General features: G+C 48.7%; 1 protein-coding gene across 1 annotated transcript in view; it reads right to left on the bottom strand.

Annotated features, from left to right (window-relative positions):
• ABCC1 (ATP binding cassette subfamily C member 1 (ABCC1 blood group)) overlaps nt 1–13,823 on the bottom strand; it is a 192,634-nt gene that overhangs the window by 128,163 nt on the left and 50,648 nt on the right. Inside the window, exons 2-4 of the mRNA XM_007986551.3 lie at nt 9,047–9,223; nt 7,151–7,276; nt 971–1,108 (exon numbers count right to left, since the gene is read on the bottom strand). Of these exons, the coding sequence (XP_007984742.3) occupies nt 971–1,108; nt 7,151–7,276; nt 9,047–9,223 (441 nt within the window). The remainder of the gene's footprint in view (nt 1–970; nt 1,109–7,150; nt 7,277–9,046; nt 9,224–13,823) is intronic.

Here is a 13,823-nt window from a genome sequence, read left to right as displayed (position 1 = left end):
TGCGAGGCACTTTGAAAACATGAACTCAAACAGCATCAGCTGCCATCACTCATGACAATATGTAGGCGTTCAATAGTCAAATGTTCAGCTTCTTTTCCTTCCTTTGCCTCACGCCAGTCTCTAATTAGCTCCAAGACAGCAGGAACAGCAGGCTATTCTAAAAGCACACACTCCAGGTTGGGCACGGGGGCTCACGCCTGTAATCCCAACACTTTGGGAGGCCAAGGTGGGCGGATCACGAGGTCAAGTGATCGAGACCATCCTGGCCAACATGGTGAAACCCCATCTCTACTAAAAATACAAAAATTAGCTAGGTGTGGTGGCACGTGCCTGTAGTCCCAGCTACTCAGGAGGCTGAGGCAGGAGAATCACTTGAACACAGGAGGTGGAAGTTGCAGTGAGCCAAGACCACGCACTCTAGCCTGGCGACAGAGCGAGACTCCGTCTCAACAACAACAAAAAAAGTGCACACTCCTCAAAATTCCTAGGAGCAGCTCACGGCAGCCAATGTAAACAACTTCTCCAGCCAGAGCAGCAACTGATGGGACAAAGGTAACGTGAGGACAAGCCTTGGGTCCCCCGGGGGAACAGTCACTCTGCAAACACTGTTCCCGGCTCGGCTCCATCCCAACCTGGCAGCATTTGGAGCCGCCTGTCTTGCTGTTTCCTGCTGATAGGGCCAGCCTGGCATTTGCCCACAGCTCCTGTCCTTGGAGGTCCCACAGGAGCCCCTGGGAGCAACATAGACAAATCGGGCCCTGGGGAAAGAAGGTGCTAGAAAAAAAGCTGGGGCTGACTTGGTGAGGATTTGGTGGGGTAGGGAAGTCACCAAGGGAGAAGCTAGGTGCTTGTGGTACCCATCCCCTGGTTCCCATGGCAACGCACGACTCCTACACAAGCCAGAGGGACCCAGCATCTCTCCCCCCGGGGCCACTGAAGGAAGATGAGGAATGAGACCACCGCCACTTACCTCTTTTAAGGCAGTCATAATTTTCGATCTCAGGATGGCTAGGGCACACAGTAGGGCTACCAGCCAGAAAGTGAGCATGATCCCTGAGGACTGAACTCCCTTCCTCCTCTCCAGCTGAATTAAAAAGGTAGCAAGCAGCTAAGGAGAGAAGCACACGATAGGAGTTGTTGGTTATTTTTCTTTTCTTTTTTTTTTTTTTTTTTGAGACAGAGTTTCACTCTTGTCGCCCAGGCTGGGGTGCAGCGGCGCAGTCTCAGCTCACTGCAACCTCTGACTCCCAGGTTCAAGTGACCCTCCCGCCTCAGCCTCCCAAGTGGCTGGGACTACAGGTGCCTGCTACTACGCCTAGTTAATTTTTGTATTTTTAGTAAAGACAGGGTTTAACCATGTTGGCCAGGCTAGTCTCAAACTCCTGACCTCAGGTGATCCGCTTGCCTTGGCCTCCCAAGATTCTGGGATTACAGGCGTGAGCCACTGCTCCCAGCCACACTATTTCTTAACGGACCACGTAATAAGTATTTTGGACTTCATGGGCCATAGACTCTACATCAAAACTACTCAGCTTTGCCACTGTAGTGTGAAAGTGGCCATAGACAAGATGTAAATGAATGGACGTGCCTTCATGCCAATAAAACTTTATTTAAAAGAACAGGCCGAGTACCTGGAATGAAAAACAAAACCCACCTGTCCTGATGCTCAACGTTCCCCGGGGTCAGCCTCTGCCCCATCGCCCCTGCTCTCCGCCTCGGCCATCTCTGCTCCAGCCACACAGAACTCTCAAGTTTTCCTTGTGACCACCAGGACTTTACATGTGCTATTCTTCCCAACTGGTCCTCTGCCCTCAGACCCTTCAGTTTTTTTAACAACCTGCTCATTCTCAGGCTTCAGCTCCACCATCCCTCCCTCAGAGAAGCCCGGTTATCCTCCAGACCAAACCCAGCTCCCCACCTTCACCCTCGCACGGCACTCTGCAACGTTTAAACACTTTGTGCCTTTTTGAGGAATCATCTGCTTAATGTCTGTTTGCACAGCTAGACTATATGCTTGTGTCTCCAATGCCTGGTACAGAGTAGGCATAAAAAAATTTAAAAAAAAAAAAAAAATTCAGCCGGGCGCAGTGGCTCATATCTGTAATCTCAGCACTTTGGGAGGCCAAGGCGGGCAGGTCACTTGAGGTCAGGAGTTTGAGACCAGCCTGACCAACATGGTGAAACTCTCTACTAAAAATACAAAAATTATCCAGGCGTGGTGGCATGCACCTGTAGTCCCAGCTACCTGGGAAGCTGAGGCAGGAGAATCATTTGAACCTGGAAGGCGGAGGCTACAGTGAGCTGAGATCATGCCACTGCATTCCAGCCTGGGTGACAGAGTGAGACTCCATCTCAAAGAAAAAAAAAAAAAAACGTGTGCTGGCTGCATCCTGTCCCATATTCCCAGTGCCTGCATATTCTGGTTCCCTGAGATGTAGTCAGAATGTTTCTGATGCATCCACAGCGAGCTGTCCTCCATTCCATCCCAGAGACCTCAGGTGGACGAAGACAGGCTGGCAATCTCACAGGCCGGTTCACCTCTCGGCCAGCCCAGCTCAAAGTCGCCTGAGGGGTCAAAAGCCCCAGCCCTCCGACTATCACCCCTGTGTCACCCCCAGGGTGACAGACAGAGGCATAAATGAACAATCCAAAGACCAGGAACGGCCGGGCATAGTGGCTCACACCTGTAATCCCACCACTTTGGGAGGCCGAGGCATGTGGATCACCCGAGGTCAAGTTTGAGACCAGCCTGGCCAACGTGGTGAAACCTCGTCTCTACTAAAAATACAAAAATTAGCCAGGCGTGATGGTGTGTGCCTGTAATCCCAGTTACTGGGGAGGCTGAGGCAGGAGAATCTCTTAAACCCAGGAGGTCGAGGTCGCAGTGAGCCAAGATCACGCCATTGCACTCCAGCCTGGGCAAGAAGAGCAAAACTCTGCCTCGAAGAAAAAAGAAAAGACCAGGAACAAGGAAAGTTAAGGGAGGACGATCTACTCAAGTCAAAAATAGCTGACCAGGTTACAGTGGCTCATGCCCTTAATCCCACCACTTTAGGAGGCCAAGGCGAGGGGATCACTTGAGCCCAAGAGTTTAAGACTAGCCTGGGCAACATGGAGAAACCTTGTCTCTATTATAGTGAAATTTAAAAAAAAAAAAAAAATCCACTCTAATACCACACTGCCAGAACGCTGAGCCCAAGACCCAAATTCAGGACAAAGCAAAGCCCTTTACTCTCTCATTCCCTCCATACATTTATGGGATGCTTACTGTATGCCAGGCACAGTGCCAGGCTCGGAGGACACAAAGGGGAATCAAACCCAGCAGGAGAGCCAGGCGTGAAGCAGAGAGAGCCCCACAGGTGCCAGGCTACACACTGGGGCCTAGACTGGAAGCTGGCCCTACCACTTACTGACCAGGTGACCTCGGGCCAGTCCTTCTCCTCTCTGTACCACAGTTTGCTTATCTAATATACAATGTAAAAGGGTTAATAAATAAAGGGATTAGGACAGTTCCTGGCAGAGAGTGGACAGCACCTATGCGTGTTATATAGAATCATGGTCTGGGCCAGGCATGGTGGCTCACACCCACAATCCCAGCACTTTAGGAGGCCCAGAAAGGAAGATCACTTGAGACAAAGAGTTTGAGGCCAGCCTGGGCAACACAGGGAGACCCCGTCTCCATAAAAATAACAAATTGGCCGGGGTGGTGGCTCATGCCTGTAATCACAGCACTTTGCGGGGTCAAGGTGGATCACCTGAGGTGGCGAGTTCGAGACCAGCCTGGCCAACATGGTGAAATCCCACCCCTACTAAGAATATAAAATTAGCCAGGTGTGGTGGTGTATACCTGTAATCCCGTCTACTCAGAAGGCTGAGGCAGGAAAATCACTTGAACCCGGGAGGCAGAGGTTGCAGCAAGTCAAGATCACGTCATTATGCTCTACCCTGGGCAACAAGAGCGGAATTCCATCTCAGGGGAATGTTGCAGGAAGTCAGGGACCCCAAATGGAGGGACCAGCTGAAGCCATGGCAGAACACAAATTGTGAAGATTTCATGGACATTTATTAGTTCCTCAAATTATTACTTTTATAATTTCTTACGCCTGTCTTTACTGCAATCTCTGAACATAAATTGTGAAGATTTCATGGACACTTATCACTTCCCCAATCAATACCTTGTGATTTCCTATGCCTGTCTTTACTTTCATCTCTTAATCTCATCATCTTCGTAAGCTGAGGAGGATGTATGTCACCTCCGGACCCTGTGATGATTGCGTTAACTGCCCAAATTGTTTGTAGAGCATGTGTGCTTGAACAATATGAAATCTAGGCACCTTGAAAAGAAGAACAGGGTAACAGCAATGTTCATGGAACAAGGGAGATAACTTTAAACTCTGACTGCCAGTGAACCGGGCGGAAAAAGAGCCATGTTTCTCTTCTTTCAAAAGCAAAAGGAGAAATATCGCTGAATTCTTTTTCTCAGCAAGGAACATCCCTGAGAAAGAGAATGCGCCCTGAGGGTAGGCCTCTGAAATGGCCGCTTTGGGGGTGGTTGTCTTTAATGGTCAAAGACAAAGGGATGAAATAAGCCCCGGTCTCCTGTAGCGCTTCCAGGATTATCAGGATGAGGAAATTCCCGCCTAATAAAGTTTGGTCAGACCGGTTGTCTGCTTTCAAACCCTGTTCTCCTGATGTTATCAGTGACAATGCGTGCCAGAAACTTCATTAGCAATTTTAATTTTGCCCCGTCCTGTGGTCCTGTGATCTTGCCCTGCCTCCATTTGCTTTGTGGTATTTTATTACCTTGTGAAGCATGTGATCTCTCTGACCCTGTTCATATACTCCCTCCTCTTTTCAAAATCACTAATAAAAACTTGCTGGTTTTACAGCTCAGGAGCATCACGGAAGCTGCCGACGTGTGACGTCTCCCCCGGACACTCAGCTTTAGAATTTCTCTCTCTTGTACTCCTTCCCTTTATTTCTCAGACCAGCTGACGCTTAGGGAAATAGAAAAGAACCCACGCTGAATACTGGGGGAAGGGTTTCCCCCGATAGGGGAAAGAAAATAAAAAATAAATTTAGCCGGGCATGTTGGCACATGTCTATGTTCCCAGCTACTTGGGAGGCTGAGGCAGAAGGATCATTTTAGCCCAGGAGTTCAAGCCTGCAGTAAGCTGTGATCTCATGCCAGGGAAGTCCAGCCTGGGCAACAGAGTATGACTCTGACTCTAAAATTTAAAAAACTAAAAATTAATTTAGAAAAATAAAGATTCATGGTCCTTGGCAATCTGGCTCCACATTGCCTTTCCCGACCCCTCTGTCACATCCACTCTATCCCCGCAACCTTCACACTGTGTTCCTTCATGGAATACCTCGCCCTCCCTGCCTGCATACTCGCCTTAACCTTCTACCCCTCCCTGCACAACCTGTTCACCCTGCTCAGAATGTCCTGCCTTAAACTTGTTCTTTTTATTTTTTTTCTTTTTTGAGATGAGGTCTCGCTCTGTCCCCCAGACTGGAGCAGTGGCGCGATCTCGGCTTAGTGCAGCCTCTGCTTCCCAGGTTCAAGCAATTCTCCTGCCTCAGCCTCTTGAGTAGCTGGGACTACAGGTGTGGGCCACCATGCCGGCTAATTTTTTTTTTTTTTTTAGTAGAGATGGGGTTTTGCCATGTTGGCTAGACTGGTCTCGAACTCCCGAACTCAAGTGAGTCTCCCACCTTGGCCTCCCAAAGTGCTGGGATTACAGCCATGAGCCACCATGCCCAGCCTCTCTCCTCTTTTTACAATACTTGAGGGCTACACTCTCCAAGAACTCTCTGATCAGGGGCTCAGAAGCTGCAGGCTGCAGGGGCTAAAAGCATGGCCTCTGGGATCCCACCACTGACTCAGCTGCACATGAGCAGTGTGACCTTGAGTAGGACACTTAACTTCTCCGTGCCTTGTTTCCTCACCTGTAACATGGGGACAAAGCAGTACCCATCTCACAGGGTTGTTGTGAAAATTCAATCAATTTCAAGACACATGAAACACCAAGAATACTGCCAGGTACATATACAGTTAAGTGCTCCATACATGTCAGCTGTAATTAATAAAGTTGTTTCCTTGTCTCTATCACTCACTAAGTTGTGTATCCCCCTGGGACAGAGCAGTTCCCTGTTTAGCTTAGCAACCCACCCCCTACGCCAGATATTAAAAACTCAAGGCCCTTAGGTCCCCGGCAGTTAGTATATAAGTGACCAAAGTAGCCAGTACAAGAGTAAAGTATGGCAAACGCAACAAAAGGTGGCATCTGTCACTCAGAATCAGTGGCAAGGAAGACAGTAAGGCGTGGTGGGGATCGTGGCAAACTGGACAACACACGCCCCATCCAAAGACTGCAGTTGGGGCTGGGAACAGTGGCTCATGCTTATAATGCCAGTGCTCCAGGAGGAACAGACAGGAGGATCACTTGCGGCCAAGAGTTTAAGACCAGCCTAGACAACACAGTGAGATCCCATTTCTACAAAAAATCTTAAAATTAGCCAAAATAAGCTGGGCGTGGTGACACACATCTGTAGTTCCAACTACTCAGAAGGCTGAGGTAGGAGGATTGCTTGAGGCCACAAGTTTGAGGTTGTAGTTAACTATGATGATGCCCCTGCACTCCAGCCTGGATGAAAGTGAGATCCCATCTCTTTTTTAAAAAAAAAAAAAAAAAAAAAAAAAAAGACTACATTTGTATCCCAGCTCCAGCTGATCACTGCCTCAAAAAACTATGATTGTAGTCTTTGTAGTCTTGCAAGATCTTTGAGTTTTTCAAGAAAAGCCAGGTTTCTGGGTTTTCACAGCAAGGGCTTTATATTTTATGTGTATATATCTCTCTCTCACATATCTATATCTCACATATACATATATATCTCATATACATAAATATCTCATACATGTATGTATGTATTTTTAGTAAAGATGGGGTTTTGCCATGTTGGCCAGGCTCGTCTCGAACTCCTGACCTCAAGTGATCCACCTGTCTCAGCCTCCCATAGTGCTGGGATTACAGGCATGAGCCACCATGCCCAGCCTGTGTCTTTATATTTCTAAATGCCAGTTACTACTTTGGGTCTCCACTGAGCCCAGCAGATGGCCCAGGGATCACAGCCAGCTCCTACTTACCATGGTGATGCCCAAGAGAGTTGGGCTGACCAGAAACACTGGGGCCAGGAATATGCCCCGACTTCTTTCCCAGAAAGAGTAGAAGAGGTCTGCCCAGCAGACGATCCACAGCAAAAATCCCAAGGCCTGGAAGAGAAGCACATACACGTCCTACAACGGACAGCACTGGAACCTCCCCCAGGGCCTGCGCAAACAGCTCAGCCCCAGGGGTAGGGGAAGCAACCAGCCTTCAAGCGATCAGCCACAGTCCTAGGACACGGCATATCCTCTGGGATAAGGACAAGTCCTCGGTAGGGTGAGGTGGCATCCAGGCCGGCACGTGACGGTCTGTCACCGGCTTGCTCTGCCCCACTGCCTCCAACAGGACTGTTTGTGTGGTCACCATGCTCCCCACTGCCTGAACACTCCAGAGCTCAGCCCACAGCCCATCTCTAGCTTCAACCCCGGCACACTGCACAAGAAAGCACTCCACAACAACCATTCATTCAACCAGCATTTCCTGAGGGTCCTCTGTGGGTGGGATACGTCTCAAGGTGCATCCATTCTCAAATGATTCAGAAAAAATAAATTATGGCATGCATACATAGAGAGAGAGCAAAAGCTCATGATAAAACAAAGGTAGCAAAAGGTTAAAAAAATCAGTGAATACAGGCCGGATTCATGCCTGTAATATCAGCACTTTGGGAGGCCGAGGCAGGAGGATCACTGGAAGCCAGGAGCTTGAGAACAGCGTGGGCAACAAAGCGAGACCCTGTCTCTACAAAAAATGGTTTTAAATTAGCCAGGCATGGTGGGGTATGCCTGCAGTCCCAGCTACTAGCTACTCAAAAAGCTGAGGCAGGATGGCTTGAGCCAGGAGTTCAAGGTTGCAGTATGCTGTGATCACACCATTGCACTCCAGCCTGGATGACAGAGCAACACCGTCTTATAAAAAAACAAAAAAACAAAAAAAACAGTGACTATGAGTGATGGATAGAGAAAATCAGGCGGCAGTTCCTGGTATCATTATCGCAACTTTTTTTTTTTTCGAGAAGGAGTCTCGCTCTGTTGCACAGGCTAGAGTGCAGTGGCACAATCTCAGTTTGCTGCAACCTCCGCCTCCTAGGTTCAAGGGATCCTCCCACCTCAGCCTCCCAAGTAGCTAAGATTACAGGCATGTGCCACCACACCCAGCTCATTTTTATATTTTTCGTAGAGACAGGGTTCACCATGTTGGCCTGGCTGGTCTCAAAATCCTGGCCTCAAGTGATCCGCCCGTCTTGGCCTCCCAAAGTGCTGGGATTACAGGCGTAAGCCACCACGCTCAGCCCATTATTGCAATTTTCCTGCAGCTTTAAATTATTTCAAAATAAAAGCCAACTTTAAAAAAAAAAAATAGGGGCCAGGCATGGAGGTTCACACCTGTAATCCAAGTACTTTGGGAGACCAAGGCAGGAGGACTGCTTGAGGCCAGGTTTTAATTCAAGACCAGCCTGGGCAACACAGCAAGACCCCTCTCTCTACAAAAAATAAATTAAAAATTGGCCAGAAAAATATCTACACACATATATTTAATTAAATAAAAAGGAGATCGCCTCAGTAAGAGGGGAAGAGCTGATAACCTCCCAGTAATGCCCTGAGAAAAATCCTATCATTCCTGTTGCATAAACAGGGAAACTGAGGCTTGGGAAGGTTACAAAATTTGCTCCAGGCCAAATACTAAGCGGCAGAGCCAACATTTGTACCCATGTTTGTCTCCAGAGCTCCGGTTTTCACCTCCCACATTACTCTTCTGCCTTCTAGAAGAAGGAACTTAGAGCCAACTAACTAGAAGAGAAATGTCAGTTCTCACCAACCACCACTCCCCGTCCAGGTGCACCTCCCTGCCCCCCACAACAAAACCCCCTAGTGACTTACAGTTTTGGTTTTGTTGAGAAGTGTCATCTGAATGTAGCCCCGGTCATGTCGGGAGAGATAGAGGAAGTAGAAGGGGAAACAGGCCCAGAGGTAAAAACAAGGCACCCACACGAGGACCGTGTTCTGAAAGCACTTGGTGAAGTCAGGGTTGCTGGTATACCACGTGACATTCCAGTCCTGCGAATGCAAACACAGGCGAGGGGTCAGCAGGATACACCCCAGAGGACAGGAGCTCGCCTGGGGCATGAAACCAGCTGCCACGGGGTTTGAAGAAACAGACAAGGCTCCCATATATCCAAGGACCTCTCAGGATGAACACGCAAACTCAAAAGATCGGTAGCCAGAAAGACTAAGAAACAAGGAACAAGGGATAAAGGTACGTGGTGCCTTCTGCACTCCCACCTGAGCAACAGAGACCCTGTTTCAAAATTAATAAATAAAAATAAAGCCCTCTTAGCAGGAGCACACAAGTCAGATGCGTGGCTCATGCCTGTAATCCCAGCACTTTGGGAGGCCAAGTGGGCAGACCACTTTAGGCCAGGAGTTCGAGACGAGCCTAGTCAACATAGTGAGATGCTGCCTCTATGAAAAACACAAAAAATGGCTGAGCATGGAACGTGCCTGTATTCCCAGACACTCAGGAGGCTGAAGTGGAAGGACTGCCTGAGCCTGGAAGGTGGAAGTTGCAGTGAGCTGAGATCATGCCACTGCACTACACCCTGGGCAACAGAGCGAGACTCTGTCTCTCTGTCTTTCTCTCTCTCTATCTCTCTCTCACACACACACACACACAACAGTGCATACACACAAAAAAACCTCACCAACAAAAAGGTATGTAGCATCTCATGTCACATTAACAGTCCCCAGAACCTGTGGCAAGTCCCACTGTAGTATAAAAGATGGAGACAGCCATTTAAAGGAATGCTGAAGGATATTCTCTTATAACTGAAGAACCTGTGTCATCTAGATCACTCTGACCTTGTGAACTGAGGGCTTTCTAATCATCTTCATTTATTAGCATCACCTCCCCCACGATGACCATCGCCACCACCAGCAATACCAATACCACTGCCACCACCACCACCGCCGCCATCACCACCACCAGCAATACCAATACCACTGCCACCACCACCACCGCCGCCATCACCACCACCACCAATACCAATACCACTGCCACCACCACCGCCGCCATCACCACCACCACCAATACCAATACCACTGCCACCACCACCACCGCCGCCATCACCACCACCACCAATACCAATACCACTGCCACCACCACCACCGCCGCCATCACCACCACCACCAATACCAATACCACTGCCACCACCACCACCGCCGCCATCACCACCACCACCAATACCAATACCACTGCCACCACCACCACCGCCACCATCACCACCACCACCAATACCAATACCAATACCACTGCCACCACCACCGCCATCACCATCACCACCACCACCACCAATACCAATACCACTGCCACCACCACCGCCATCACCATCACCACCACCACCAATACCAATACCACTGCCACCACCACCACCGCCACCATCACCACCACCACCAATACCAATACCAATACCACTGCCACCACCACCGCCATCACCATCACCACCACCACCACCAATACCAATACCACTGCCACCACCACCGCCATCACCATCACCACCACCACCAATACCAATACCACTGCCACCACCACCACCGCCGCCATCACCACCACCACCAATACCAATACCACTGCCACCACCACCACCGCCGCCATCACCACCACCACCAATACCAATACCACTGCCACCACCACCACCGCCACCATCACCACCACCACCAATACCAATACCAATACCACTGCCACCACCACCGCCATCACCATCACCACCACCACCACCAATACCAATACCACTGCCACCACCACCGCCATCACCATCACCACCACCACCAATACCAATACCACTGCCACCACCACCGCCATCACCATCACCACCGTCACCACCAATATAATCACCACCACCATCATCACCACTGCCATAACCACCACCAATATCACTGCCAACACCATACCACCGCCATCATCACCACCATCACCACCATCGCCACCATCGCCATCATCACCACCATCATCACCACCAATATCACTGCCAACACCCTACCACTGCCATCATCACCACCATTGCCACCATCACCATCATCACCACCAATATCACTGCCAATACCATACCATCGCCACCATCACCACCATCACCACCATCATCACCACCAATCACTGCCAACACCATACCATCGCCATCATCACCACCATCACCACCATCGCCATCATCACCATCACCATCATCACCACCAATATCACACCATCGTCATCACCACCATCACCACCATCATCACCATCATCACCACCAATATCACTGCCAACACCATACCATCGCCATCATCACCACCATCGCCATCACCACCACCACCACCATCAGCACCAATACAACCATCACCACCATCACCACCACCAATATCACTGTCACCACCACCATCACGTCGCCATCACCACGTCGCCATCACGTCACCATCATCACCGTCACCATCACCACTACCACGACCATCACCACCACCATCATCACCAATACTACCACCATCACCACCACCAATATCACTGCCACCACTGCCATCACCACCAACGCCATCACTACCACCACGATCACCACCACCACCACCATCACTACTGCCGCCATCATGACCACCACCATCATGACCATCACCAATATCACCACCACCCCCACCATCACCATAACCATCATGACCATCACCACCACCACCAGGGATAACAACGAAATTGTACTTCTGTGTGCTGGGCTTTATTCTAAGTACCTCATGTGTTTGATCTCCTTTCATTCTATAAGTATTTTTATCATCTCCTTATTCAGATGTGAAAGTCAGGCAGAGAAGGGTTAAATACTGTGTCCAGTATCACACAGCTGGTAAGCTCTGGAGCTGAATTCAAACTCAAGCAATGTGGTTCAAGTCTGCATTTTACTACTGAGCTGTCCAGCCTTGGAAACAATTTTATTTCAATTACCCTTACTTTAAAAAAAAAAAAAAAAAAAAAAAAAAAAAAGGCTGTATTTTGTTAAAGAGCTGTGCCAAATAGATAAATTCATAGATAGATACACACATAAATAGATCAGATATGTACCTGCCCAAGAATAAACCTCCACCATCAGCTGTTCTGTAATGAAGAATTTAAATTTTTCTTTTTTTGAAATGAGGTCTTGCTCTGCTGCCCAGGCTGAAGTGTGGTGGCAAGATCACAGCTACCTGTGCCTTGAACTTCTGGGCTCAAGCAATCCTCCCACCTTTGCCTCCCAAGCAGCTATACTACAGGTATGCACCACCATGCCCAGCTGAAGCATTTACATTTAATTCAAGCCATAATCTGGCAACTGACTAAACAACTTTGGGAAAACTTACTACCCTTTTCGGGATCTCAATTTCGTGTCTCCACCACAGTTAGATTGGATAAAATAAAAGGTACAAAACAGGTTTCCCCACCCACAGTTTGGCCCATAGATGGCTTGTTGTTATTGCTGTTGTTTTAGGCATACTTTTTATTTAAAAAAAAAAAAAAAAAAAAAGATTAGATTCCAATATTTAAATTTTGATTTCTGGCTTTTTATTTTATTTTTATTTTTCTGACAGAGTCTTGCTTTGTCGCCCAGACTGGAATGCAGTGGCGTGATCTCAGCTCACTGCAACCTCCGCTTCCCGGGTTCAAGCGATCTTGGCTCACTGCAACCTCTGCTTCCCGGGTTCAAGTGATTCTCCTGCCTCAACCTCCTAAGTAGCTAGGACTACAGTCACGTGCCACCCCGCTCAGCTAATTTTTTTTTTAATTTTTAGTAGAGACAAGTTTTTACCGTGTTGGCCAGTCTGGTCTCGAAGTCCTAAACCTCAGGTGATCTGCCACCCTCAGCCTCCCAAAGTGTTGGAATGACAGGCCTGAGCCACCGCGCCCAGTCTCTGGCATAATTTAAAAATCAGAAAGTCTTCCAGGCATGGTGGCTCACGCCTGTCATTCCAGCACTTTGGGAGGCCGAGGCAGGAGGATCACGAGGTCAGGAGATCAAGACCACCCTGGCTAACATGGTAAAACCTCATCTCTACTAAAATACAAAAAATTAGCCAGGCATGGTGGCGCATCCCTGTAGTCCCAGCTACTCAGGAGGCTAAGGCAGGGGAAATCGCTTGAACCTGGGAGGCCGAGGTTGCAGTGAGCCAGTATCGTGCCACTGCACTCCAGCCTGGTGACAGAGCAAGACTATGTCTTAGAAAAAAAAAAAAAATCAGAAAATCTGGTGGTGCTGGGCCCCTATTCCTGGTGTATGACCATCACCAGGAGCTGGGAGGGGCCAGTCTTTAGATGAGGCCCAGTTGTCCAGTTGGCTGCAGTCCCCAAAAAGCCCACTTCTCCCAGGCTTCCCATCCAACCAGCCTATGCACCCTCCAAGTAGCTCTGATTCCAACAGCCCTCCCACGACCACCTGAGACCCCATGGAATGTCAAGGAATCCAGACCCTTACAGCTCTCTAAAGCCATGTCAAAAAAAAAAAAAAAGTTAAAAATGAGAAATGAAGGAAATAAGATCACTTTACTTAAAAAAAAAAAAAACTGTCAATCTGATCAAAATATACATGTTCCAATAATTAAAGAGATCTAGTTATTAGGTTGGGCGCGGTGGCTCATGCCTATAATCCCAGCACTTTGGGAGGCCTAGGTAGGTGGTGAG

This window comes from Chlorocebus sabaeus, chromosome 5 (assembly GCF_047675955.1).
Source record: "Chlorocebus sabaeus isolate Y175 chromosome 5, mChlSab1.0.hap1, whole genome shotgun sequence".
NCBI lineage: Eukaryota > Metazoa > Chordata > Mammalia > Primates > Cercopithecidae > Chlorocebus > Chlorocebus sabaeus.
The sequence above is the reverse complement of the archived record's forward strand: the minus strand, read 5'-3'. Positions and strand labels throughout refer to the sequence as shown.